This window comes from Pongo pygmaeus, chromosome 6 (genome assembly GCF_028885625.2).
Source record: "Pongo pygmaeus isolate AG05252 chromosome 6, NHGRI_mPonPyg2-v2.0_pri, whole genome shotgun sequence".
In the NCBI taxonomy this organism is placed as follows: domain Eukaryota; kingdom Metazoa; phylum Chordata; class Mammalia; order Primates; family Hominidae; genus Pongo; species Pongo pygmaeus.
In genome coordinates, this window is record NC_072379.2 from 28,637,897 (window position 1) to 28,663,751 (window position 25,855).

Consider the following 25,855-nt stretch of genomic DNA (forward strand, 5'->3'; position numbering starts at 1 on the left):
AAACAAACAAAAAACACTGGCAAAAAAGATATTACTAGAGATGTCATTCCCCTACATTAACAAATAGTATATTGTTACCATCTTTTACTTAGAACCTTAAGATGGCAAATTAACACTTCATTCAAAGCACTATAGTTTTAACATATTAAAAACAACTTTGTTTAATGAAAAAATTATGTTCACACAGTCTTTAAATTTTTCAAAGTTTATTGAATTTTATTTACATAAAGGTACAATTGATAAAATAATTTACTACTAATATTCAAATGTTTTACTCTCACTAGAATTCAGAATATTACTCTGAACACCTGCCTTATACATCACTAAAACAATGTTAAGTCAACAACAAAGAGCCTCTCCATTTACATTTTCATTATGCATCTTACAACTTAATGTCCTTACTCTTCCATAGAAAAGTTCATGAATAATAGACACCTAATAAAAAACTCTCTCATATCTCTGATGCAACAATTGTGCAAATACTTTCACGATGGGAAGAAAGAATCAAAATGAAGTAATCTGAGACTTCAGATACATTATTATTTGCTTTTCAGAAAATCTAATGTTTTTCACAGAAAAAGCAGCATACCTCGAATGTAATTATAAATCTCTAAAAAAATCTACTTTAAAATGTATATAGTGTTACCTTTGGACCTTTTCTACACTCAACACTGATTTAGTGTAATGTCTGAAGTTTCAGTGCCTTCATTCTTTCTACTGTGAATCCTCAAATGTTTATACAGACTTAATTTTTGATTAAATATATTTTCCCCATTTACTGGATCTGCAAAAATATTTAGTATAAACCAGTGTTTTCTAAGCCATAGTTTTTTGAACAAATGTTTTTTCACATTCATTACATTTTTAGACTTTCCAATATAAAGTCTCTGATGTTCAACAAAGTTTGAGCATCTGCTTCAGGGTTTTCTTTTAATATAAAATGTGTACAATAAAATCTGAAATGCAAGTAAAGGTACTACAATCCTCTTTTTGTTTGTAATGTTTGTCTTTAGAATAAATAGTCTTTACTTTAAAGACCTGTATTTTCTGAAAGGTCTTTTTATAGCAATCACATTTATAATGTAATCACATTTATAATGGATGGAGTCTTCCTGTTACCCAGGCTGCGGGTGTAGTGGCTTGATCTCAGCTCACGGCAACCTCTGCCTCCCAGATTCAAGCAATTCTCCTGCCTTAGCCTCCCGAGTAGCTGGGACTACAGGCACACACCAACACACCCAGCTAATTTTTGTACTTTTAGTAGAGATGGGGTTTCACCATGTTGGCCAGGCTGGTCTTGAACTCATAACCTTGTGATCCACCCACCTTAGCCTCCCAAGGTGCTGGAATTGTAGGTGTGAGCCACCACACCAGGCCTTTAATGCTTTTATTAAGTATGAACTTTCTGATATTAAGATGTGAGTGGATATTAATGGCTTTTCACATTCTTGCATTTGTACAATTTTTCTCTAACATAAATCCTTTCTGGTGCAACAAGGTGTGAGAATTTGCTAAAAGTTTTGTCACATTCTTCATAGTTGTAGTTTTCTTCAGTATAAATTATCTTACCTACCATAAACGTGTGACTACCATTTAAAGGCCTTGCCACACTGAACACATTTCTAGAGTTTCTCACCAGTATGGTTTGTTTCTTAGAAATGACTGACATGTGGTTAAATGCTCCATCACATTTTTTATGTATGTGGAGTTTCTCTCCAGTATAAAATTGTTTAATTAATAAGGATGGAGAACCAGTTAAAGGCTTTGCCACATGTTTTTTCTACAATTGCTGGGGTTCTCTCCAATATCAATTATCTTACATTTATTCAGGTTTAAGGACTTTTTAAAGACATTGCCATATTCCTTATTGTAGAGTTTCACTTCATATTAATTCTCTTATGTATAATAAGGGTTCAAGACTAGTTAAAAGCTTTACCACATTCTTCGCTTTTGTCGGGTTTCTCTCTAGAAAGAATGATCGGATGTTGTGTAAGGCCTGAGATGTGCTTAAAGGTTCTGTCACATTTTTAACCCTTGCAGGGTCTCTCTAATACAAATTCTCTTAGGCTTTGGGAGGCTGAGGCAGGTGGATCACCTGAGGTCAGGAGTTCGAAACCAGCCTGTCCAATATGTTGAAACCCCATCTCTACCAAAAATACAAAAATCAGCCAGTGTGGTGGTATGTAACTGTAATCCCAGCTACTCAGGTGACTGAGGCAGGAGAGTCAATTGAACCGGGAAGGCAGAGGTTGCAGTGAGCTGAGATAGTGCCACTGCACTCCCGCCTGGGTGAAAAAGTGAGATTCCATCTTTAAAAAAAATTGTTTTTAAAAATAAATTCTCTTAGGTTCATTAAGGTTTGAGGGCTGGTTAAAGGCTTTGTTACATTTTTTTACATTTACAAGATTTTTGTCCAATATGAATTCCCTTATGTACAATAAAGGTTTAGAACTGGTTAAACGCCTGGCCACATTCTCCACACCTGTAGTGATTTTTTTCCAGTATAAATACTTTTATGTATTATAAGGCCTGAGGGCTGGACTTTGCCATATCTTCACATGTATAGGGTTTCTCTCCAGAATGAATTTACTTACAATAAAAGTGAGCACAAATTAAAACCTTTGCTACATGCCTTACAATGGTAGGGGTTCTCTATCATATGAATTATCTTATATTCAGTAAGGATTGAGCATTGATCAAAGACTTACCACATTCTTTACATTTCTAGGGTTTCTCTCCAGTATGAATTCTCTTATACTTAGTAAGGTTTGAGAACCAGTTAAAGGCTTTGCCACATTTTTCACATTTGTAGGGTGGCTCTCCAGTATGAATTCTCTTGTGTCCAATAAGATGTGAGCTCTGGTTAAAGGTTCTGTCACATTCTTCACATTTGTAGCATTTCTCTCTAGTATGAATTTTCTGATTTTTGGTAAGGATTCAGCCATGCATAAAAGCTTTTTCACATTCTTCACAGTTGTACAGTTTCTCTCCAGTACGAATCCTCTTATGTTGAGAAAAGTATGAGAACCAGTTAAAAGTTTTGCCACTTTCTTCACATGTGTAGGGTTTCCTTCCAGTATGAGTTATCTTGCGTCCAGTGAGATGTGAGCCCTGGTTGAAGCCTTTGGCACATTCTTCATATTTGTAAGGTTGCTCTCCAGTATGAATTCTCTTATGTCCAATGAGGTGTGAGCACTGGTTAAAGACTTTGACACATTCTTCACATTTGTAGGGTTTCTCTACAGTATGAATTCTCTTATTTCAAATAAAGTTTGAGAACCAGTTAAAGGCTTTGCCACATTCCTCACATTTGTATGGTTTCTCTCCTGTATTATTTCTCTTATGTTGAATAAAGATTGAGCACCAGTTAAAAGCTTTGCCACATTCATCACATTGAAAGATTAACATTGGTTAAGTCCATTATAACTTTTTTTCTGTCCCTTACACTAACCCACACTTTTCTAGTCTTTTAAGTTTAAATTTTCAATGCCATAGCTTTCATATCTTCTCATTATCACTTTTGGGATAAATGTTTTATGCTCTGCCCAGGCAAAAGGTCTGGAGTAAAATGAGAGGATACAGCTAAAAAAAATAAAAATAAATTATACCACTTATTAGACTCAGGTGAGTATACTTTACAAATACAAAATATAAAATTATACCAAGCACAATAAAATGGCATAATACCACAAGCCCAAATTCCTTAATAGACAAGTAAACTTAACAAAAATATATTGACCAAAATGCCTTTGTAAGAGCTCTAAAAACAAGTTAAAAGACTGCAATGCCACAGATGAGAATGATGCCAAAAGCCACATAGAAGACAAAAGAACATTTGTTACATTTACCCACCACAGCCATACCTCCTACCCAAAACAAAATAATGCCTTTAAGTGTAAACTCTCAACTCCTGGCTTTTCTCTCAAAAGTGAAAAAAAAATAGTGGCACATGTGTCCATACTTCTGGCTTTGAGGGGTCTTTCCAAAGACTGGTTTCTGTCTACTGTGACACAGAATGCTGAAAGAAATGGTGCTATGCTTTGAATGACAGGTTAGTGTCTATGAGACAAAAGGTAAATGATTGTTACAGCGGCAGAGAGACTGCAGGACCACAGAGAAACAGCAGGTGTACCAACTAATTACAGGCTCTTCAGCAGAAACATGGGCAAATCCACATAACTCAATAAAGGGAACACAAATCTAGGGAAGAGACATCTTAAGAACGGGTTTGAGAAATTCTCAATATCTAGCCTGGCTCACTTTGGGAGGCCGAGGCTGGCAGATCACGAGGTCAAGAGATCGAGACCATCCTGGATAACACAGTGAAACCCCGTCTCTAATAAAAATACAAAAAAAAAAATTAGCCGGGCGTGGTGACGGGCACCTGTAGTCCCAGCTACTCGGGAGGCTGAAGCAGGAGTATGGCGTGAACCTGTGAGGCGGAGCTTGCAGTGAGCCGAGATTGCGCCTCTGTACTCCATCCAGCCTGGGCGACAGAGCGAGACTCCGTCTCAAAAAAAAAAAAAAAGCTACCCCAGTGTTAACCTTTTCAGTTAAAGGCTGAGAGAAATCACACCTCTCTACAGTGAATGCCTCAACTAGATACTTCCACATGACCAATTACTATTATATCAACAATCATAACTTTATTCTCCATTATTCAACTAAAACTATCAAAGTTCATTTACCACACACCCCCTACACCAAAAATAATTAAAACACAAAAACGTTAACAACCCTTGAGAACTAAAATGAACGAAAATCAGTTCACCTCATTTACTGCCCCGACAATCCTCGGTTTACCTGCAGCAGCACTCATCATCATCTTTCCCACCAAACTGCTTTCAACCTCCAACTATCTAATCAATAACCGATTGATTTCTATTCAACAATGACTAGTTCAACTTGTTCTAAAACAAATAATAATCACACATACTATTAAAGGATCAACCTGATCCCTTATACTAATATCCCTAATTCTCTTTATTGCCTTAACCAATCTCCTTGGGCTTCTACCCCACTAATTTACACCAACTACCCAACTATCAATAAATCTCAGTATAGCAATCACCTTATGAGCAGGCACAGTAATCACAGGTTTCCACTTTAAAACCACAAACTCCTTAGCTCACTTCCTACCACAAGGCACACCCATACCACTTACCCCTATACTAGTAATCATCCAAACTGCTAGTCTACTTATTCAACCAATGGCACTAGCTGTACGTTTAACAGCCAACATTACAGCTGGTCACTTACTCATACACTTAATTGGAGGAGCCACACTAGTATTACCAACTATTAACCTCCCCACAGCTTTAATCACCCTTATTATTCTAATTCTATTGACCACTCTCGAATTCACTGTGGCCCTTATCCAAGCTTATGCCTTTACACTATTAGTAAGCCTTTATTTATATGACAACACATAATGACCCACCAAACACACACTTATCATTTCATCAAACCCAGCTCTTGGCCGTTAACAGGGGCTCTCTCAGCTCTCCTAGTAACATCCAGCTTAGCTATATGATTTCACTTTAACTCTGTTACTCTTTTAACCTTAGGCCTACTAACCAATACACTGACTATATATCAATGGTGGCATGATATTATCCGAGAAAGTACATTTCAAGGCCACCATACAACAATTGTCCAAAAAGGACTCTGATATGGAATAGTCCTATTTATTATCTCAGAAGTATTTTTCTTTGCTGGATTCTTCTGGGCATTCTACCATTCTAGTCTAGTCCCAACTCCAGACCTAGGAGGACACTGACCCCTAACAGGCATTTCTCCCTCGACCCTCTGGAAGTACCCCTCCTGAACACATCTGTATTACTTGCATCAGGGGTTTCAATTACTTGAGCCCATCACAGCCTAAGAGAAGATAATCGAAAACAAATAATTCAAGCACTACTTATCACAACTACCTTAGGTATTTACTTCACCCTCCTACAAGTCTCAGAATACTCTGAGGCTCCCTTTGCTATTTCCGATGGAATTTATGGCTCAACATTCTTTATAGCTACAGGTTTTTAAGGACTTCATGTCATTATTGGATCAACATTCCTCACTATATGTCTCCCCTGCCAATTAAAATATCACTTTACATCTAGCCATCACTTTGCCTTTGAAAACGCCACCTGATATTGACACTTTGTAGAATGTAGTATGACTATTCTTGTATATTTCTATTTACTGATGAGGATCTTACTCTTTCAGTATAAACAGTACCACTGACTTCCAATTGTTTAGTTTAGACAACATCCAAAAATGAGTAATTAACCTAATACTAGCCTTCGTAATCAACACCCTATTAGGCCTATCACTAATAGTTATATTTTGGCTCCCACAACTTAATATTTATATAAAAAAATCCAGCCCCTATGAATGCGGATTTGACCTGTTATCCTCCGCCCGCATTCCCTTCTCCATAAAATTTTTTCTAGTAGCCATCACATTCCCCCTATTTAACTCAGAAATCGCCCTACTACTTACTACCCTTGCCATAAGCCCTTCAAACAAGCAATCTGACACTAATAAACAGCACAGCCCTTATGCTAGTTATCATTTCAGTCCTAGGGTTAACTTATGAATGAACTCAAAAAGGATTAGATTGAACTGAATTGGTAGATCATTTAAGCCAAAATAAATGATTTCGACTCATTAAATTATGATACAACATATTTACCAAATGCCCTCTATTTATATCAATATCATATTAGCATATACCATATCACTTCTGGGGATATTAATCTATCGATCCCACCTGATAGCATCCCTACTATGCCTAGAAGGAATATTATCATTATTCATCATAAATACCCTTATACCTTTAAATATATATTTCACCCTGGCATTCATAATACCCATTATCCTCCTAGTATTTGCTGCCTGCGAAGCCGCAGTGGGCCTTGCCTCACCAGTTTCAATCTCCAACACCTATGGCCTAGACTATGTATACAACCTAAATTTACTTCGATGCTAAAAATTATTATTCCAACAATTATACTGCTACCAATAACATGATTCTCTAAAAACTCAATAATCTAAATCAATATGACTATTCACAGCCTAATCATTAGCTTCATTGCCCTATTATTTTTTAATCAATTCAATGACAATCTATTCAACTTTTCATTAAGTTTCTCTTCTGATCCACTGACATCACCTCTCCTAATCTTAACAGCCTGACTACTACCTCTTATAATTATAGCAAGCCAGTACTACCTGTACAATGAGTCACCCCCATGGAAAAAGCTTTATATTTCCATATTGATTACCCTACAATTTTCTTTAGTTATGGCATTCACAGCCACAGAACTTATTACATTTTATATTCCCTTTGAAGCTACACTCATCCCTACCTTAATTATTATCACCCCCTGGGGTAACCAACCAGAACACCTCAATGGAAGCTCATATTTCTTATTTTATACACTAGTGGGATCTCTTCCCCCTACTTATTATACTTATTTATCCTCAAAATACCTTAGGTTCGCTGAACATGATAATAATATTTAACACCCAAGAACTACTAATTTCCTGATCAAATAACCTTATATGATTACTATGTGTTATGGGTTTTATAGTAAAAATACCCCTATATGAACTTCACCTATGACTTCCTAAAGCCCACGTAGAAGCCCCTATTGCTGGCTCAATAGTACCTACAGCAGTTCTCCTAAAACCAGGCAGCTATGGCATAATATGGCTTACCCTTATCCTCAGCATCCTGACAGAATATACAGCCTACCCCTTCCTCATGTTATCCTTATGAGGGATAGTTATGATAAGCTCTATTTGTCTACAACAAACTGATCTAAAATCACTTATTGCATATTCTTCCGTAAGCCATATAGCACTTGTTATTATGTCTATCCTCATTCAAACCCCCTGAAGCTTTACCGGTGCAATTACCCTCATAATTGCCCATGGACTTCCTTCATCCTTACTACTCTGCCTAGCACATTCAAACTATGAGCAAATCCATAGCCAAATCATATTACCCTCTAGAGGGCTTCAAACACTACTCCCACTAATAGCCTTTTGATGACTTACAGCAAATCTTACTAACCTTGCCTTACCCCCCACCATTAATCTAATGGGAGAACTCTTTGTAATGGTGGCTTCATTCTCCTGATCAAACATCACCATTATGCTTATAGGACTTAAAATTAATCACAGCCCTTTATTCCCTATACATACTTATCACAATACAACAAGGAACACTTACATATTACATTAATAGCATTAAATCTTTCTCTACACAAGAAAATATACTAATACACACACACCTTGCACCTATTCTCCTATTATCCCTAAACCCTAAGATTACTATAGGTTTTATACCCTGTAAATATAGTTTAATCAAAGCATTAGATTGTGGGTCTAATAATACAAGTCTGCAACTTTTTATTTACTGAGAAAGTATGCAAGAACTGATAACTCATTCCCGTGTGCCTAACAACATGGCTTTCTCAAGTTTCAGAGGATAAGAGCTATCCATTGGTCTTAGGAACCAAAAATACTGGTGCAACCCCAAATAAAAGTAATAATCACGTATTTTTCCATTACTACAATATAATCTCCTTAACCTTATCAATTACTACCACCTTAAGCAACCCTCACAAGAACTCGTATCCATATTACGTAAAAATATCTATCGCATGCACCTTCACCATTAGCCTCATTCCCACAATGTTTGTGGATATAGACCAAGAAGCTATCATCTCAAACTGACACTGAATAACAATCCAAACCCTTAAACTCTCACTAAGCTTCAAACTAGACTACTTCTCCATAAAATTTATCCCAGTAGCACTATTTGTCACCTGATCTGTTATAGAATTCTCGATACATAAAATCAGATCCTAACAATCAATTTTTCATTTACTTATTTTTCTCACCACAATATTAATTCTAGTTACCGCCAACAACCTTTTTCAACTTTTTATTGGATGAGAAGGCGTAGGAATTATGTCTGTTTTACTAACTGGCTGATGACACGGCCGAGCAGATGCTAATGCAGCAGCCCTCCAAGCGATTCTGTATAACCGCATTGGTGATATTGGCTTCATTTTAGCTGTAGAATGATTCCTCTCATCTTACAATACATAAGAACCTCAGCGAGCATTTATCCTAAATCCTACCCCTGATCTTCTTCCATTAATTGGCCTTCTCTTAGCAGCAGCAGGAAAGTCAGCTCAATTTGGCCTCCACCCCTGACTTCCTTCCGCCATGGAAGGTCCAACCCCAGTCTCAGCCCTATTCCACTCTAGTACTATAGTTGTAGCAGGAATTTTCCTGCTTATCCACTTCCACCCCTTAATAGAAAATAATATGTTAATCCAAACTCTTACAATGTGTTTAGGGGATACTACCACCTTATTTACAGCAATTTGTGCTCTAACACAAAATGTGATCAACAAAATCGTAGCATTCTCCACCTCAAGTCAACTAGGCCTTGTAATAGTCACAATTGCCATGAATCAATCACACCTAGCATTCCTACACATCTGCACCCACACCTTTTTTAAAGCTATATTATTTATATGTTCAGGATCCGTCATCCATAACCTCAACGATGAACAAGATATCCGAAAAATAGGAGGACTGTTTAAGACTTTACCCCTTACTTCCTCCTCTCTTATTATTGGCAGCCTACCACTTACGGCTATGCCTTTCCTCACAGGCTTTTACTCTAAAGATCTCATTATCAAAACCACAAACACATTCCTATACCAACGCCTGAGCCCTCTCTACTACTCTTATTGCCACTTCCCTAGCAAGTGTCTATAATATCCAAATTATTTTCTTTGCTCTAATAGGACAATCCCACTTCCCAACCCTAATCAGCATTGACAAAAATAACTCTTCCCTAATAAACCCAATTAAATGCCTTATATTCGGCAGTATCTTCGCTGGGTTTCTTTTCACCAATAGCATTATCCCTACTTCATCCCCCCAAACAACAATATCACCTCACCTAAAACTCACAGCCCAAGGTATAACCATCCAAGGACTCTTACTGGCAACGGAAGTTAGTTTTATAACTAATAATCTTAAGATAACATATCCATTACAAACATTCAACTTCTCCAATATATTAGGATTCTACTCAATCACAATTCACTGTACAACCCCTCACTCAAACCTATCTACAAGCCAAAACTGGCATCACTTCTGCTAGACCTAATTTGACTAGAAAAGTCCATACCAAAGACAATTTCACAGACCCAACTCACAGCCTCCATTACCATAACTACTCAAAAAGGCCTCAGTAAATTTTATTTTTTCTTTTGTTATTCCATCCTTTTTAACTTTACTCTTAATTATCTAATCTGTTACCCAGAGTAATTCAACTGCAACATAAATAATAACAATGTTCAACCAGCAACTACCAACAATCAATACCCATAATTATATAAGGCACCCGCACCCACAGAATCCTAATGTATTAACCCTGGCACCTCCCCCTCAAAAATTATTCAATTTCCCACACTAATAAAATTAACTATGATGACCACTCCATCATACTCACTATTCATCAAAGTAACAACAACTCTATTAGTAGCCCCAATAATAAAGTTTCTAAAACCTCAATACTTGATCCTCATGCCTCAGGGTATTCCTCAATTGCCAACACCACAGTATAACCAAAAACAACCATCATCCTCCCCAAATAAACAAAAAAGACTATTAGTCCCATAAAAGCCCCACCATAATTCAACACAATAACACAACCTACAGCACCACTAAGAATTAACCCTAAACCCCCATAAATAGGAGAAGGTTTAGAAAAAAACCCTACAAATCCCATAACAAAAGAACACTTAGTAAGAATAAAGCATATGTCATTATTCCCACATGGGTTATAGCCATGACTAATGATACGAAAAACCATCATTGTACTTCAAGAACACTAATGACCATTATATGTAAAACAAACCCACTACTAAAAATCATTAATTACTCATTCATTGATCTCCCCACACCATCTAATATCTCTATATGATGAAACTTCGGCTCACTTCTTGGTACCTGTTTCTGGCCATACACTACACACCAGATACCCCAATTGCTTTCTCTTCTATTGCCCATATTAACCGAGATGTGGACTATGGCTGAAGAGTCCGCTATTTTCACACTAATGGCTCTTCAACATTCTTCATCTGCCTCTTCCTACACGTCAGCCGAGGCTTATATTATGGGTCATTCGTATATTTAGAAACCTGAAACACTGGCATTATCCTCCTACTCATAACCACAGCAACAGCATTTATACGCTATGTGCTTCCATGAGGCCAGATACCATTCTGAGGCGCTACAGTAATCACAAACCTACTATCAGCCATCCCATACATTGGAACTGATCTTGTTCAATGAATCCGAGGTGGATTTCCAGTTGACAAAGCCACTCTTACACGATTCTTCACCTTCCACTTCATTTTACCTTTCACCATAATAGCCCTGACAATTCTCCACCTTTTATTCCTACACAAAACAGGGCCTAATAACCCTTCAGGAATTTCATCACATTCTGACAAAATCACCTTCCACCCTTACTACACAACCAAACATATTCTAGGTTTAATTTTTCTGCTCATTTTAATAATTCTAGTACTGTTTCTGCCTGACCTCCTGAGCGACCCAGATAATTACAACTTAGTCAACCCCCAAATACCCTGCCCCACATAAAACCACAGTGATACTTTTTATTTGTATATACAATCTTATGATCCATCCCCAATAAACCAGGAGGTGTACTGGCCCTTCTATTATCCATTCTCATTCTAGCAGTTATACCTGCACTCCACAAATCCAAACAACAAAGCATAATATTCTGCCCATTAAGTCAATATCTGTTCTGAATCTTAGTCACCGACGTATTCACACTCACATGAATCAGAGGACAGCCAGTTGAACATCCTTTTATTACCATCGGACAGATAGCATCTATGATGTATTTCTCTATTATTCTTGTTCTCTTACCACTCACTGCCCTAATCAAGAATAAACTACTTAAATGAAACTGCCCTTGTAGTATAATCCAATATGCCAGTCTTGTAAAGCAGAAATGGAGAGTCCTTTCCCTAGGGCAACTCAGAGAAAAAGCATTCCCACTTCATCATCAACACCCAAAGCTGAGATTCTAATTAAACTATTCTGTATTCTTTTTGGCACGCATTTTAACTACTATGTAAGTACTGACCATCAGCACTAATACATTAATACTTTTATGTACTTCGTGCATTACTGCTAGTCCCCATGAATAATATATAGTACTATCAATGCTTGATTGTACACAGTACATTCACAGATTGTATGACATTACAGGCTTGCTCCACAAGCATATAAGCAATTATTAGCAATTTCTTAACTATCGTATATAATACTACACTTAGAGAACTAGTTCCATATGGATATCACCTAGTACTCAAAATTCTTAATATTACATAGTACATTCATTGGTTCATTAGACATAGCACATTTCAGTCAAAACCACCCTCCCAACATGGTTATCTCCTACAAAATTTTGGTCTTTTAGTCTACCAACCTCCGAGAAATCATCATCCCACTTGGACATGTTACCCTCCTCGCTCCGGGCCCGTAATACTTGGGGGTGACTATACTGAAACTATACCTGGCATCTGGTTCTTAGCTCAGGGTCATAAAACTAAGACTGCCTATACGTTCCCCTTAAATAAGACATCTCGATGGACTAGTGACTATCACCATATTAACCAGACACGGGAGCACTGTCACGCATTTGGTATTTTTAACTTTTGGGGATGCTATCACTCACCATCGCAAAAGGCCTGGTCCCCTTGCCATCAGCTGTAGTCATACTTGGATTTGACTTCCACCAAACCAAAAATTGTAGAAATTGCACCTACTCCTCATGTGATCCACTCGACTCGGCCTCCCAAAGGGCTGGAATTACAGGCATAAGCCACCGTGTCTGGTGCTTTTTTTCAATTTAAAAAAAGATTTTTTTGACCAGGCAGAGTGGTCACACCTGTAACCCCAACATTTGGGGAAGCTGAGGTGGAAGGATCGCTTGAGCCCAGGAGTTCAAGACTAGCCTGGTTAACATAGGGAAACCACTTCTTCCCTAAAAATACAAAAAATTAGCCTAGTGTGGTGGTGTGTGCCTGTAGCCCCAGCAGCCCCAGCTACTTGGAAGGCTGAAATGGGAGGATTGCTTGAGCCAGGAGTTCGGGGCTGCAGTAAGATACATCTTAAGGCAGGGTAGGTAGTCAAGGAAGCGAACACGTCCTTGAGACATGCCAATCACAGCGCTGAGACATGTGACATGTGAACAAGCATGTACAGCTACTGTGCATATGCAACCAAAGGACAGCCCAAAACGTGCTTACACCTCTACCCAGCTCCTTAGGAATTCACCATGGAAGACTCCCAGAAAAGGAGTTTCCCCAGTAATAATCAGCGCTGTCTCATTGCTATGAGCAGCCTGCCCTGAATTCTCTCTCTCAGGGTGAACTGTGTATTTTGCACTTCACTAATTTTTTTGAGAAGGGGTCTCGCTCTGTCACCCAGGCTGGAGTGCTGTGTTGCAATCTCAGCTCACTGCAACCTCCACCTCACAAGTTCAAGCAACTCTCCCATCTCAACCACCCGAGTAGCTGGTATTACAGGCACACGCCACCACACCAAGCTAATGTTGGCCAGGCTGATTTGAACTCCTAAGTTCAAGTGATCCACCTGTCTCGGCCTCCAAAAGTGCTGAGATTAGAGGGATGAGCCACTGTGTCCGGGCTATTCTGCACTTAACTTCCAAAATATTTTTTTCTTTGCAATAAATTGCTCTATGCTGCATCGCCTTTGCTGTGTGATTCTTGTTTAAATTCTTATTTATTTATTTATTTGAGACAGGGTCTCACTATGTTGCCCAGGAGGGTCTCGAACTTTTGAGCTTAAGCGATTTGTCCACCTTGGCCTCCCAAGACAGACATTAACCACCGCACCCAGCCTAAACCCTTTTAAACTCAGAACTGCAGCCCCAAAACAGCTGTCAATAATCTCGCCACTGTACTCCAGCATGGGCAACAGTGCAAGGCCTCATCTCAGAAAAAGAAAAAGATATATTTAAAAAAAGAAAAAAAACTTTAAAAATCCTTACACTCTGGGATGCTGAGGTGTGTGCATCATCTCAGGTCAGGAGTTCAAGTCCAGCCAGGCTAACACGGTGAAACCGTCTCCACTAAAAAAAATACAAAAATTAACTGGGCATGGTGGCAGGTGCCTGTAATCCCAGCTACTCAGGAGGCTGGCGCAGGAGAATCCTTTGAAGCCAGTAGGCGGAGGTTGCAGTGAGCCGAGATTGTACCACTGCACTCCAGCCTGGTCAACAGAGTAAGACTACATCTCAAAAAAAAAAAAAAAAAAAACACAGGGTCTCCCTCTGTTGCCCAGGCCGGAGTGCAGTGGCATAGTCATAGCTCATTGCACCCTTGACCTCCCAGGCTCAAGTGATTCTCCTGCCTCAGCAGCTGGGACTACCGGCACACATCACCATGCCTGACTAATTTTTTAATTTTTTTGTGGTGATGGTCTCGCTATGTTGCCCAGGCTGGTCTTGAACTCCTAGCCTCAAGTGATCCTTCTACCAGGGCCTCCTTGCAAAGAGCTGAGAGGACAGGCATAAGCCACTGTGCCTGTTCCCCCGAAGCTGCCTGTTCCTTGAGCACGATGTGTAGCAAGGGGAGCTGGAGTGAGACCAGCACCATGGGGAAGGGACAGGACAGCCACCCTGAGCTGTGTGACGTTAGGCCAAACTCCTCTTCTCCAAGCAAGGTCAACCACATGGGTGATTTCAGGAGCCTGTGTCCGCTCAGACAGGCTGGATTTTAGCTTTGTAGGTGGATGGGAACCTGTAAGGGTTTAGAGATGCTGGGAGCACCTTTTTCCTGGGAGAGCCTTCCAAACAGGGAACAAATAGAGCCACTCTGGGTCCCGCGGAGGGAAGATCCTACCAGAAGCCCTCACCACTGTCCTGCTCCACGCCGGTGGTGACAGTGATGTCGTCGATGTAGGTGGTGGGTGTCGTGTACAGAAGCACAGACCGCTGCAGTCCCGCGTACTTGAAGATGTCAGTCTGTGTTCTGGACAAAGCAACCCTTGGGATACCCAGGGTGGGAGGACTGTGGTTCACTGGGCCCTTGCCCTGGGTCCTTTGACTTCAGCTCACAGGCCTCCCCAGCCTCCCCAGATCCAGGGCCTCCACTCTGCGAAGACCACCCTGTCCCTAGCAGGAAGACCACAGGGTGGGATGGGAAGGTGGGTGCGTGCGGTGGAGACAGGATGGTACCCACTTGGAGGTGTCGGTCATGTAGCAGATGGTCCCTGGTGGCAAGGTCCCCTCCCCCTTGGGGTTGAGCATATTATTGATGGTGATTAGTGATGTGGAGGCAGGAGGGCAGGGGCCCCACCTGGACCATGCTGCTGATGTCAGCCCCTCATGCTCTAGCGTGTTGACACCATTCACCCACTGCAGACACAGGAGATATGGGTAAGGGGTGGCAGGTCAGGGCATGAGAGGCCCTGCTATCGGGCACTCCCTCACATAACCTGCAGCATGGGGCTCAGGGGCCTGCCAGGCAGATGGGAAGAATGGCACCCCGATGGGGTAGATCAGGCCACCTATCCCCCTACACAGGACATAGCCCCCAGGGCAGGGCAGAGCAGGCACCCCCACCATCCCACCCCAGAAGACAGGCTGTGGGTGGTTGCTAGGGGTCCCATGCTGGTCGGCGGCCATTCTCACCCACCCACCCTGCCTGCTCCTGGCTGCACTGACCACGATGTCATAGGAGTGGGCACTGCCAATCCTCAGCACCACTCTTGTGCGCAGGTCCTGGGTCCATTGCTCCGGCAGGGTCACCTCCCATTCGTACAACACATAGCTAACAAAATGCCGCAGGCGCCAGTCCTGGCCAATGTCGTTGAAGCTGGAGGGAACCAGCACGTCCAGGGTGGGGCCCGACTGCGGAGAGAGGGGCCAGGCTCAGTTCCTAGGTCCCCAAAAAGATCTGGGGTCAGTGTGCTGCACAGCTGTGCCACCCAGGCCTAGCGCAAGTCCTGACATATAGCAGGAACCCTTGGCGGAACGTACAGATAACTTGCTGCAACAAGTCAACTGCCAGGGCGGTTTGTGCACCTGGGCCAGTGGGGCCAGGAGTTCCTCCTCGGGAGTGGATGGGGCCCAATATCTCCTGAGACAGATGACCTACTGCCTGTCACAGGGAGGAAGGCTGGTTGGGGGGATGGGGGAGCTTTGCTTAGGACACTGTGAGTGGGGCGCACGCTAGCACACAGCCCTCTCCTCTTCCTCCTGTACTGAATGTCGCAAAGTCAGAAAAAGAGAATGTAGAATAGGCAAACGCAGCCCAGACCTCACCTGGTCCCATTTCTCTACTGACCACATCCAAGTCAGAAGGGGAACAGAGGTGGCGTCCTTGGCCTGATGTCATGTCCTGTCCTCTATCTGAACCTTGAAAACCAAGGGACCTTCCTGCCTCAGCAGAGCTGACCTCAGAACGTCTAAACTGTCCCCTCTTCCCAATCCCCAGGCCCGGCTCTGTGCAGTACATGCCGCTCTGGCTAGATGAGTGTCTGGGTGGCTCATGCCTGTAATCAGCGCTTTGGGAGGTCAATGTGGGAGGATGGCTTGAGGCCAGGAATTTGAGACCAGCCTGGGCAACATAGTGAGACCCTGTATCTTAAAAAAAAAAAAGCTTTTTGTTTTTTTTTTTTTGAAATGGAGTCTCACTCTGTCACCCAGGCTGGAGTGCAGTGGCGTTATCTCGGCTCGTTGCAACCTCCGCCTCCCGGGTTCAAGCGATTCTCCTGCCTCAGCCTCCCAAGTAGCTGGGATTACAGGAATGAACCAACCACACCTGGCTAATTTTTATATTTTAGTAGAGGCAGTGTTTCACCATGTTGGCCAGGCTGGTCTCGAACTCCCGGCCTCAGGTGATTCGCCCGCCTGTGCCTCCCAAAGTGCTGGGATTACAGGAGTGAGCCACCTAGCCTGTCCAAGTTTTTTTTCTAATTAGCCAGGCGTGGTCACCCCAGCTAACTTGCAAGGCTGGGGCAGGAGAATCACTTGAGCTCAATGGATTGCACCACTCAGCTCCAGCCTGGGTGACAGGGCCAAACCCAGTCTCCAAAAAATTTAAAAATTAAAAATAAACATCAAAAAGGAAACTGCCCGGGCTCACCCTTCACCTCAGGAGGGGGCTCGGCAGGAGCGCTTCCTCCTCTTCCCACCTCCTCTGCCTCGGTCTTCCCAGTTTCTCCGGGTCCGCGTCCCCCAGTCCCGCTCCAAGCCCGTTGACCTTTAACCTCCTTTGGGCCCCCAGCTCCGGGATGCCCAGGGGAAGGAGCCTGCAGGGGGCTGGGGCTCCTCTATCCCACTGCTGGGCTTCTGGGCGCCTCCTGGCCCTGCCCCGAGTCCTCACCTCCTGCAGCAGCCGCAGGTACCACTGCTCCTTAAAGCCCTGGCGTCGGTTGTCCAAATCGGCGGGGAAGCTCCAGAGGCCACCCAGCTCCTTGGGCTCCCGCGACAGGCTCTCCTGGGGGTACAGCATCCTCCCTTGCAGTGCCAGTGCACAGCAACAGCGGCCCAAATGCCGTGCAGGCCACACCTGTCCACTAGGTCACACTTTCCGCTCCACTGCTTGGCCACCATCTGCAGGGCTAAGAGCAGAGCAGGAGGAGGCCGCGGACAGGTCGCATCAGGTACCTGAGACGATCCGCGCCATCTTTGCTGAGGGTGAGCGCCAGGCCTAGAGGAGCGGGATGGGCCTGGTGCTGCCCAGTGGGGCCTGCAGCTGGAACCCCGGGCTAGGCCTTTGGGGAAGCGGGACCCTCACTCTCCGGCCCAGCCAAGAAGGGCAAGGTCGGTTCCCCACCCCAGCACAGTCTGGACGATCCAGGGCCGCAGGCCAGGACAGAACCCCTGAGATTGGTGGGATCCCCGTTTCTTCAAGGAGCACCTTCTCTTGCTTTCCATAGCAGGAATTTGAGCAGGCCACAGCGGAGCCTCTTCCATGCCTGTTGGATGCAATAGAGTGAGATTCCACCTTGGGAGGCCAAGGTGGGCAGACTGCTTGAGTCCAGGAGTTTGAGACCATGGCAAAACCCTGTCTCTACTAAATATACAAAAATACTAAATACCAAAATACAAAAACTAAGGCTAGGCATAGTGGCTCACACCTGTAATCTCAGCACTTTGGGGGCCAACGTGGGAGGATCTCTTGAGGAAAGGAATTTGAGACCAACCTAGGAAACGTAGTGAGATCCCAATCTCTACAAAAAATAAAATTAAGGCCGGGAGTGGTGGGTCATGCCTGTAATCCTAGTACTTTGGGAGGCTGAGGCAGGCAGATCACAAGGTCAGGAGTTCGAGACCAGCCTGGTCAATATGGTTAAACCCCGTCTCTACTAAAAATACAAAAAAATCAGCTGGGTGTGGTGGCATGCGCCTGTAATCCCAGCTGCTCGGGAGGCTGAGAGAGGAGAACCACTTGAACCCGGGAAGAAGAGGCTGCAGTGAGCCAAGATCACGCCACTGTACTCCAGCCTGGGCCACAGAGGGACACTGCTTCCAAAAAAAAAAAAAAAAAAAAAAAAAAAGAAAAGAAAGAAAGAAAAGAAAAAAGAAGAAATGAGCAGCCTGGTAGGAAGATGGGGCAGCCCTGAAAGGCTCAGTGAATGTACCAGCCTGAAGCTAACACTCCGCAGATCTGGGATGCTGCCTTCCAAGATGTGGTACACGCTGACAGCTTTCTTTTCCCTCTTCCTCCTCCCCCTCATTTAAAGGCAGGAGCCAGCATGCCTGGCTGTTTATTCCTCTTCCCTCTCCTACTTTACAGGCGTGAGCCATCAAGCCTGGCTTCCTCCTCCTCCTCCTTCACAGGTGTGAGCCACCTCCTCTGGTTCTTTGTTGTCCTCCTCATTTAAAGGCGGGAGCCACTGCCTGGCTATTACTTTCTCCTCCTCATTCTCCTTTACAGATGTGAGCCACCACGCCTGACTGTTTCTTCCTCCTCCTCCTCTACAGACCTGAGCCACCTTGCCGGGATGTTTCCTCCTCCTTCCTCTCCTTTAGTCATCAGCCACAACTGGCTGTTTTTTCCTCCTCCTCCTCCTCCACTTTTACAGGTGTGAGCCACCACGCCTGTTTTCTCCTCCTCCTCTTACACATGTGGGCCGCTGTTTCCTCCTCCTCCTTCTCCTCCTTTACAGGTGTGAGCCATCCCACCTGGCTGTTTCCTTTTCCTTCCTCTCTTCCTCCTTTACAGATGTGAGGCACCACGACTGTTTTTTCCTCCTCCTTTGCAGGTGTGAGCCACCAAGCCTGGCTGTTTCCTCCTCCTTCTCCTTTAACAGGCATGAGCCACGGCACCTGGCAGTTTCCTCCTCCTCTTCCTTTACAGGCGTGAGCCACCACACCTGGCTGTTTCCTCCTCCTCCATAAGTATGAGCCACCTCGCCTGGCTGTTTCCTCCTCCTGCTCCTCCTCCACCTCCTCCTCCTCCTCTTATACAGGCGTGAGCCACCGTGCCTGTCTCCTCCTCCTCCCCCTCCTCCGTCTTCTGGCATGAGCCACTTCACCTGGCTGTTTCCTCCTCCTCCTCCTTTACAGGCCTGAGCCACCAAGTCTGGCTATTTCCTCCACCTCCTCCTCCTCCTCCTCCTCTTTGACAGGCATGAGCCACCACGCCTGGCTGTTTCCTCCTCCTCCTCCCTCCTCCTCCTTCTCTTTCATAGGCGTGAACCATCTCGCCTGGCTGTTTCCTCCTCCTCCTCCTCTTTTACAGGCGTGAGCCACCACACTTGGCTGTTTCCTCTTCCTCCTCTTTTACAGGCGTGAGCCACCGTGCCTGTTTCCTCCTCCTCCACCTCCTCCTCTACAGGCGTGAGCCTCTGTGCCTGGCTGTCCTCCTCCTCTTTTAGAGGCGTGAGCCACCACCCCTGGCTGTTTCCTCCTCCTCCTTCTCTTTTACAGGCATCAGCCACCATGTTTCCTCCTCCTCCTCCTCCACAGGCATGAGACACCACACCTGGCTGTTTCCTCCTCCTCCTCTCCTCTTTTAGGGGCGTGAGACAACACACCTGGCTGTTTCCTCCTCCTCCTCTTCCTCTTTTAGGGGAGTGAGACACCACGCCTGGCTGTTTCCTCCAACTCTTCCTCCTCCTTCATAGGCCTGAGCCACCATGCATGGCTATTTCCTCCTCCTCTTTTAGGAGTCTGAGACACCACGCGTGGCTCTTTCCTCCTCCTCCTTTACAGGCGTGAGCCACCACGCCTGGCTGTTTCCTCCTCCTCCTCCTCTTACAGGTGTGAGCCACAACACATCGCTGTTTCTTCCTCCTCCTCCTCCTCCTTTAACAGGCATGAGCCATGGCACCTGGCAGTTTCCTCCTCCTCTTCCTCTACAGGCGTGAGCCACCACACCTGGCTGTTTCCTCCTCCTCCATAAGCATGAGCCACCTCGCCTGGCCATTTACTCTTCCTGCTCCTCCTCCACCTCCTCCTCCTGTAGAGGCATGAGTCACCATGCCTGGCTGTTTCCTCCTCCTTCTCTTTCACAGGCGTGAGTCACCATGCCTGGCTATTTCCTCCTCCTCCTCTTTTATAGGCATGAACCACCATGCCTGGCTGTTTCCTCCTCCTCCTTCATAGGCATCAGCCACCTCGCCTGGCGGTTTCCTCCTCCTCCTCTTTTATAGGCATGAACCACCATGCCTGGCTGTTTCCTCCTCCTCTTTCATAGGCATCAGCCACCTCGCCTGGCTGTTTCCTCCTCCTCCTCCTCTTACAGGTGTGAGCCACAACACATCGCTGTTTCTTCCTCCTCCTCTAGAGGCGTGAGCCACCACACCTGGCTATTTCCTCCTCCTTTTCCTCTTTTAAAGGCACGAGCCACCATGCCTGGCTGTTTCCTCCTCCTCCTCCTTTTACACGCGTGAGCCGCTGCGCCTGTTTCCTCCTCCTCATCATCTTTTACATGCGTGAGACGCCACGCCTGTTTCCTCCTCCTCCTCCTCCTTTACAGGCCTTAGCCAACTTGCCTTGCTGTTTGCTCTTCCTTCCCCTCCTCCTTTAGTCGTGAGCCACCACAATTCGCTGATTTTTCATCCTCCTCCACCTCTGCAGGCGTGAGCCACTGCGCCTTGCTGTTTCTTCCTCCTCTTCATCCTCCTCCTCCTTTACAGGTGTGAGCCACTGAGCCTGGTTGTTCCTTCATCCTCCTTTACAGGTGTGAGCCACTGCACCCGGCTATTTGCTCCTTCTCCTCCACCACCTCCTTCACAGGCATGAGCCACCATGCCTGTTTCCTCCTGTACCTCCTCTTCTTTTACAGGCATGAGTCACCACACCTGGCTGTTTCCTCCTACTTCCCCTCCTCCTTTACAGTCCTGAGCTACCACAACTGGCTGTTTTTTCCTCCTCCTCCTCTTCCTGTGCAGGCTGAGCCCGCTGCGCCCAGCTGTTTCCTCCTCTTCCTCCTCCCCTATAGACATGAGCCACCATGCCTGGTTGTTTCCTCCTCCTCCTCCTCCTCCTCCTCTTCCTCCTCCTCTACAGACATGAGCCATCACGCCTGGCTGTTTCCTCTTCCTCCACCTTTACAGGCTGAGCCTCCGCGCCTGACATTTTCCTCCTCCTCCTCCCTTCTCCTCCTCCTTCTTTTCCTCTTTGTTTACAGGAGTGAGCCACCAAGTCTGGCTGTTTCTTCTTCCTCTTCCTCCTTTTTTTCTTCATTTTAAGATAGGGGCTTGTTCTTTTCACCCAGGCTGGAGTGCAATAGCGGGATCTCAGCTCACTGCCACCTTCACCTCCTGGGTTCAAGCAATTCTACCTCAGCCTCCCCAGTTGCTAGGATTACAGGCTCCTGCCAGCACACCCAATTTTTGTATTTTCAGTAGAGACGTGGTTTCACCATGTTGGCCAGGCTGGTCTCGAACTCCTGGCCTCAAATGATCCAAAAGCCTCAGCCTCCTACAGTGCTGGGATTGCAGGTGTGAGCCACCATGCCCACTTGGCTATTTTTTTTTTTAATGTGTTAGCTGGGGTCTTGCTAGGTTGCCCAGGTCTCCCAAAGTGCTAGGATTACAGGTGTGAGCCACCACTCCTGGCATAGGTCACTGTGATACCCTGTTTGAAAGGGATGGGGCCTGGACAGGGCAGAGGCTGTGATGGGAGCCCCCTCTTCCCTTCCCATCCATGACCCTCACTGCCCCTTGCCCAGTTTTCTCTGCTTTTTTTTAAGTTTTTTTTTTTTTTTTTTTTTTTAGAAACAGGGTCTCACTCTGTTGTCCAGGCTGGAATGCAGTGGCGTGATCATAGCTCACTGCAGCCTCTACTCCTGGGTGCAAGTGATCCTCTCGCCTCAGCCTTACAAGTAACTGGGATTTACAGGCATCCGCCACCATGCTGGGCTCATTGTTTTATTATTGGGTAGAGGTAATAACACAGGGGTCTCCCTGTGTTGCCCAGGCTGGTCTCAAATTCCTGGCCTCAAGCATCCTCGCACCTTGCCCTTCCAAAGTGCTAGGATTACAGGTCACCCCGCCCTGCCTCTCCAGTCCCTGACCATCCCCACTGGCCAGCCCTGGAAAGCGCAGCAAGGAGGGAGCCAGGCTGGGGCAGGAAATACGTTAACAGCCTCCTCTTGCACCCACTTTATTTGGGGGCAGGCATGGGAGGACCTAAGCCTGCTGTGCCTGCAACAGCGCCCATACCTGGCGGATCTGCCCGTTGAAGCTGGAGCATGCAGTGCCACCCAGGGCACCGTACTGCTCCACACTGTGCCCGTAGTCCCACATGTGGCTCGCATTGCCTGAGAACAGGGGCTGGGGAAAGAGGAAGAGGTGGGCCAGGGCATTGGGCTACCCCGACCTCCAGGCACCTAGGCTCACCTCCTAGGAGGTGGCGCTGAGGCAGCTTCCTCCATGCCCTGATCTGCCTCCACTGCCTGTGCCCCTTCCCCTTTTTTTTTCTTTTTTTTCTTTTTTTAAAAAGTCTTGCTCTGTCCCCCAGGCTGGAGTGCAGTGGCACGATCTCACCTCACTGCAACCTCCACCTACCTCCCAGGTTCAAGCGATTCTCCTGCCTCAGCCTCCTGAGTAGCTGGGATCATAGTACTGTGCCACCACGCCTGGCTAACTGTTGTATTTTTAGTAGAGACAGGATTTCACCACGTTGACCAGGCTGGTCTCGAACTTCTGGCCTCAAGTGACCCTCCCACCTAGGCCTCCCAAAGTGCTGGGATTACAAGTGTGTGAGCCACCAGGCCGGTCCGCCTGTACCCCTTACTGAGCTCCCCTGCCCTCTGAGGGGCACCCCATCTCCTCACCCTCCCCCTGGCTGCTACACACTCGCCCCTTTGAGGACTGGGTAGTAGGCGAGGTCAGTGGCCAGCATGTTGGGGTGAGGGCCTGTCCCATATTCTCTCAGTGAACCTAGGGGCGTAGGTGGACGAGTGGTGAGCCCTGGGCACCCTGGGGTCTGACACTGTCAGGCCCAGGACCTGTCCCTCTGCCAGGATGTCCCTGCCTTGGGCAGATCCTCTCTTACCCATTCGGCTCTCACTCTCAGCTTGAACCATCTTCTCGTAATTATTGATCATATTTAAGTGCGCTATTAACGCTTACTGGCCTGTAGGTTTTACTGGCCTTTACGTTTTCAAAGAGTCCTTATGTTTAGCATGCATCACATGGTCCAGTAGATTAGTTTTGTTAGGAGACAGGGTCTTGCTCTGTTGCCCAGGCTGGAGTGCAGTGGCCATCATAGCCCACTGCAGCCTGGACTCAAGGGATCTTTCAGCCTTCGCCTCCCGAATAGCTGGGACTAAAGGCGTGCACACCACTGTGCCCTGCTAATTTGTTGTTGTTGATTTGGGCTTTTTTGAGACAATGTCTTGCTCTATCACCCAGGTTGCAGTGCAATGGTGCAATCATGGTTCTCTGCAGCCTTGAGCTCCTGGACTCAAGGGATTCTCCCACATCAGTCTCCTGAGTGGCTGGGACCACAGGTACACACCATCATGACTGCTAATTTAGTTTTTTTAATTTTAGAGACAGGGTCTCCCTGTGTTGCTCAGGCTGGTTTTGAACTCCTAGGCTCAAGTGATCCTCCTGCCTCAGCCTCTCAAGGCACTGTGAACTACAGACATGAGCCACTAGGCCTAGCCACTGGAGAATTTATTAAAAATACAAATTGCTGGACAGCCATGGTGGCTCACATCTGTAATCCCAGCACTTCAGGAGGCTAAGGCTAGCGGATCACCTGAGGTCGGGAGTTCGAGACCAGCCTGACCAACATGGTGAAACCCCGTCTCTACTAAAAATGCAAAATTAGCCGGGCGTGGTGGCGCATGCTTGTAATTCCAGCTACTCGGGAGGCTGAGACAAGAGAATCGCTTGAACCCGGGAGGTGGAGTTTGCGGTGAGCTGAGATCGCATCACTGCACTCCAGCCTGGGCAACAAGAGCGAAAACTCCATCTCAAAGATAAAATAAAATAAAATAAAATAAATAACAGATTACTGGGGACCACCCCCAGAATCTCTGATTCAGCCATCTAAAGTGGGGCCTCACATCACATTTCTCAGGAATTCTGAGGTGATGCTGGTGCCGCTAGTTGGGGGACTAGCTTTGAGAAACACTGCTTTCTTTTATTTTTTTTAGATGAAGTCTTGCTCTGTTACACAGGCTGGAGTGCAATGGCGCGATCTCTGCTCAATGTAATCTCCATCTCCTGGGTTCAAGCAATCCTCCCACCTCAGCCTCCCAAAGTGCTAGGATTACAGGCATAAGCCAGCGTGCCTGGCCCACGTCCTGAGGTCTCACCTGCTGTCTGACAATGGCGAAGTAAACAGAATGATGGTGCTAATGCTCAAAGTGGTCCCGGGGCAAGGTGGAGAGGGGAGGCCAGGAAAGTGGTGGGGCTCCAGGGGTTGTACCTTCGGGCGGCGCTCATGGCTGTGTGGATGCCCTCATCATCAGAGTTGAGTTTGAAGGTGCCCTTGGCCCACTCCTCAGCCACCTATAGCAGGTAGCAGCAATGCCAGGGGTCAGGTGAGCAGGCATCAGCAGCCACGAGAGCCCCTGCCCTGGTCCCACCCTATCCCTGATGACTGCCTGTCCCTGTCCAGGAGCTGAGTCCTGGAAGCACACCCTGGAAGGGGGGCATCTCGGGCCCAGCACATCTTTACCCATGAGCCATGTGGGCCACAGGGGTCACGAAAGGAGGGAGAGAGGCGGTCATCAAGGCACACAGTTAAACAGCACGTAAGAACATACTTAGTTCAACATGAAACCACAGACTGGCAACACTGCACTATCTGCTCAGGGATTTGGTGGGAGCCTGTGGCCACACAGAGGGGGCCTCGGGTGGGGCTTGGGCCACGGCAAGTACCTTGTCTAGGCCATGGAGTATCTGATCTATCTCGGCCTTGGTGAGGAGCCCTGAGATCACACCACTGGACTACAGCCTGGGTGACAGAGCGAGACTGCATCTCAAAAGAAAAAAAAAAAAAGAGAACAAAGTGAGTGATTAAACGTGGCTCTAAGATCTCACCCATGCCCTCAATAGGTATTATTTAGCGTATGCTGTGTCAGATATTGCAGGGTACCTAGGAAGCAACAATTAATAGGACTCCTTCTCTCTCCTGAGCCCACAGTCCAATCAAAGAGAGAGCCAAAGAAATAACAGCAGTGCCTGGTGAGAACACTGGGAGAGCCAGGTTTGGGCTGCAACAGGGGCAGAGCATGGGAAAGGCTCCCTCAACCTGTGGTAGGCGAGGTAAACCTCC

General features: G+C 45.7%; 1 protein-coding gene and 1 pseudogene across 6 annotated transcripts in view; one reads left to right on the plus strand and one right to left on the minus strand.

Moving 5' to 3' along the window:
- The window catches only part of LOC129041495 (beta-glucuronidase-like), a 31,121-nt gene that overhangs the window by 1,974 nt on the left and 3,292 nt on the right, over nt 1-25,855 (minus strand). For 2 of the 6 annotated variants that reach the window (XM_063668399.1, XM_063668400.1), the window contains exons 3-6: nt 17,490-17,727; nt 15,827-16,012; nt 15,342-15,517; nt 15,003-15,146 (exon numbers count right to left, since the gene is read on the minus strand). In XM_063668399.1, the coding sequence (XP_063524469.1) occupies nt 15,003-15,146; nt 15,342-15,517; nt 15,827-16,012; nt 17,490-17,618 (635 nt within the window). In that variant the 5' untranslated portion in view covers nt 17,619-17,727. Of the gene's footprint in view, nt 1-15,002; nt 15,147-15,341; nt 15,518-15,826; nt 16,013-17,489; nt 18,114-22,782; nt 22,894-25,003; nt 25,087-25,458; nt 25,559-25,855 lie in introns of all 6 variants that reach the window. The other 4 variants (XM_063668396.1, XM_063668397.1, XM_063668395.1 and 1 more) reach the window with 3 other exon arrangements.
- On the plus strand, nt 4,336-6,227 carry LOC129041374 (ATP synthase subunit a-like; annotated as a pseudogene).